Source organism: Penaeus vannamei, chromosome 28 (assembly GCF_042767895.1).
Source record: "Penaeus vannamei isolate JL-2024 chromosome 28, ASM4276789v1, whole genome shotgun sequence".
NCBI classification, from domain to species: domain Eukaryota; kingdom Metazoa; phylum Arthropoda; class Malacostraca; order Decapoda; family Penaeidae; genus Penaeus; species Penaeus vannamei.
In genome coordinates, this window is record NC_091576.1 from 20,463,380 (window position 1) to 20,465,879 (window position 2,500).

General features: G+C 51.7%; 1 protein-coding gene across 1 annotated transcript in view; it reads right to left on the reverse strand.

The window, feature by feature from the left end:
• Positions 1-2,500, reverse strand: part of LOC113802145 (irregular chiasm C-roughest protein) — a 44,938-nt gene that overhangs the window by 13,767 nt on the left and 28,671 nt on the right. Inside the window, exons 4-5 of the mRNA XM_070141425.1 lie at positions 2,236-2,368; positions 628-778 (exon numbers count right to left, since the gene is read on the reverse strand). Of these exons, the coding sequence (XP_069997526.1) occupies positions 628-778; positions 2,236-2,368 (284 nt within the window). The remainder of the gene's footprint in view (positions 1-627; positions 779-2,235; positions 2,369-2,500) is intronic.

The following is a 2,500-nucleotide window of genomic DNA, read 5'->3' on the forward strand; positions in this document are numbered from 1 at the left end:
TGCCTGTCTGTCTGCAGCTGTCTGTCTGTTTGCCGACCGCGTATTATATCTTGTGTGTTGTGTTAGTCACGGTATCATCGAGAATGGGTTCATGTTTTTGTGTGTACCTTAATAAATTAATTAAAATGTTCTGGCGTTTCCACCATCACCCGCAAGTGAACATATGATTTAAAAATAAAAGATGAACCACGGAGAAGGTGCAAGTACACACACACACACGTAAAATTTATATATATATATATATATATATATATATATATATATATATATATATATATATATATATGTATGTATGTATATACATATATATATATATATATATATATATATATATATATATATATATATATATATATATATATATATATATATATATGTATGTATGCATTGATATTTATTTAGTTACACACACACACACACACACACACACACACACACACACACACACACACACACACACACACACACACACACACACATACACGCACACACACATAGACAGATATACAACTAAATATTTCCACATAGACAGATCTAAACACTACACCAACAAACCTCAGCTAGTGTGAAACGCCATCCCCTTCCCCTTCTCCCTCCCAAGCTACACCCCCCCCCCCTGTGACCTACCTCGGAGAATCGTAGTCGAGCTCCGCCGAGTCGCGAAACCAGGTCACTTGCCCGACGTTCTCCGAGTGGGTGTTCACAACGCACATGAGTTTGATGGTCGACCCGTTCTGGATGAACACTTCCTTCGGCCCGTTGATTCGCGCTTGCTGGACTTTTGTTTGTTTGTTTGTTTGTTTAGGGGGAAGGAGAGGGTGGGAGAAGAATGGTTAGTGTAAGTCATTTTCATGGAGTTGATCGTGTATCATTTTCTTATGTGTGGCACTCGCGTAAACATCATTCCGAACCCCACAACCCCTCCCTAACTCCTTCTCCCTCACCAACCCTTATCCCAACCTACAATCCACCCCCTCTCCACCTACCCTTAACCCCCCCCCCTCCCCCAACGCACTTCCCAACTCACCCCCGCAGCGAGCGAGACAGAGAGGAAAAAAATCTTAGGACTCTTGGGACATACCCCGGACCCCACACTGATGGCGCTGCGGTTACGTGCTAGTTTAGCAATCTTTCGGACCTGCGTTCAATCCCACGCCCGGCCAGTGAATGGCGACCCCGGCCATTCCTTGCACACGGGGAGATTTGGCCAAAATAAAACAGACAGTATGTCACAGTAAAAAATATCCATTGTAACAAATGGAACTGAAACTAAATATTTAAATCTTTAATCTTTAAAATCCATAACCCCTACCCCCCAAAACCTTCTCCACCCTCTCCCTAACCCCCCTAACCACCACTCCACCCTCTCCCTAACCCCCCAACCCCCACTCCACCCTCCCCTACCCACCCCAACCCTTTCCACCCTCTCCCTAACCCCCACTCCACCCTCTCCCAAACTCCCAACCCCCACATCACCCTCCCCCTAACCCCCTAATCCCCACACCACCCTCCCCCTAACCCCCACTCCACCCTCTCCCAACCCCCCAACCCCCACTCCACCCCCTCCACCCCCAACTCCCCTTCCACAGCGAGCGAGACGGGGAGAAAGATCTTAGCACTCTACCCCGAACCCCAATCCCCCCTCCCTAACCCCTTCACACTTCCTAACCCCCTCTCCACCTTCTCCCTACCCACCCCAACCCACTCCACCCCTCCTTAACCTCCCCAACCCCCACTCCACCCTCTCCCTAACCCCCCTAACCCTTACTCTACCCACTCCCTACCCATCCCAACCCTCTCCACCCTCTCCCTACACCCCCTAACCCCCACACTACCCCCCTTACCTCCACTCCACCCTCTCCCTAAACCCTCCAACCCTCACTCTACCCACTCCCTACCCATCCCAACCCTCTCCACCTTCTCCCTACACCCCTTAACCCCCACACCACCCCCTACCCCCACTCCACCCCACTCCAACCCCCAACTCACCTTCCACAGCGAGCGAGACGGGGAGAAAGATCTCCCTCCCTAACCCCCTCTCCACCTTCTCCCTGACCCCTCCCCCCCCACTCCAACACCACCCTCTCCCTCCATCCCCTAAATCCCCACTCTACCCACTCCCTACCCATCCCAACGCTCTCCACCCTCTTCCTACCCACCCCAACCCTCTCCACCCCTCCTTAACCTCCTCAACCCCCACACCACCCCCCTACCCCCACTCCACCCCCAACTCACCTTCCACAGCGAGCGAGACGGGGAGAAAGATCTTGGGACTCGTAGACACTTGGCACTCGTACACGCCGGCGTCTCGAAAGGTGACTGGGCTGATTTCGAGGTACCAGTCGTCGCTGTCTTCGGGGTGGAAGACCTGGAGGGAAAAGTGGATGTGGAAGGTGGATTTAGGCGGGTTGGTGAGCTGTGTGGATGGGTTAGGGAGGGTGGGTGGGTTGGATGGTGTAGTGAGGGTGGGTGGGTTGGATGGGGTGGGGAAGGTGGATAG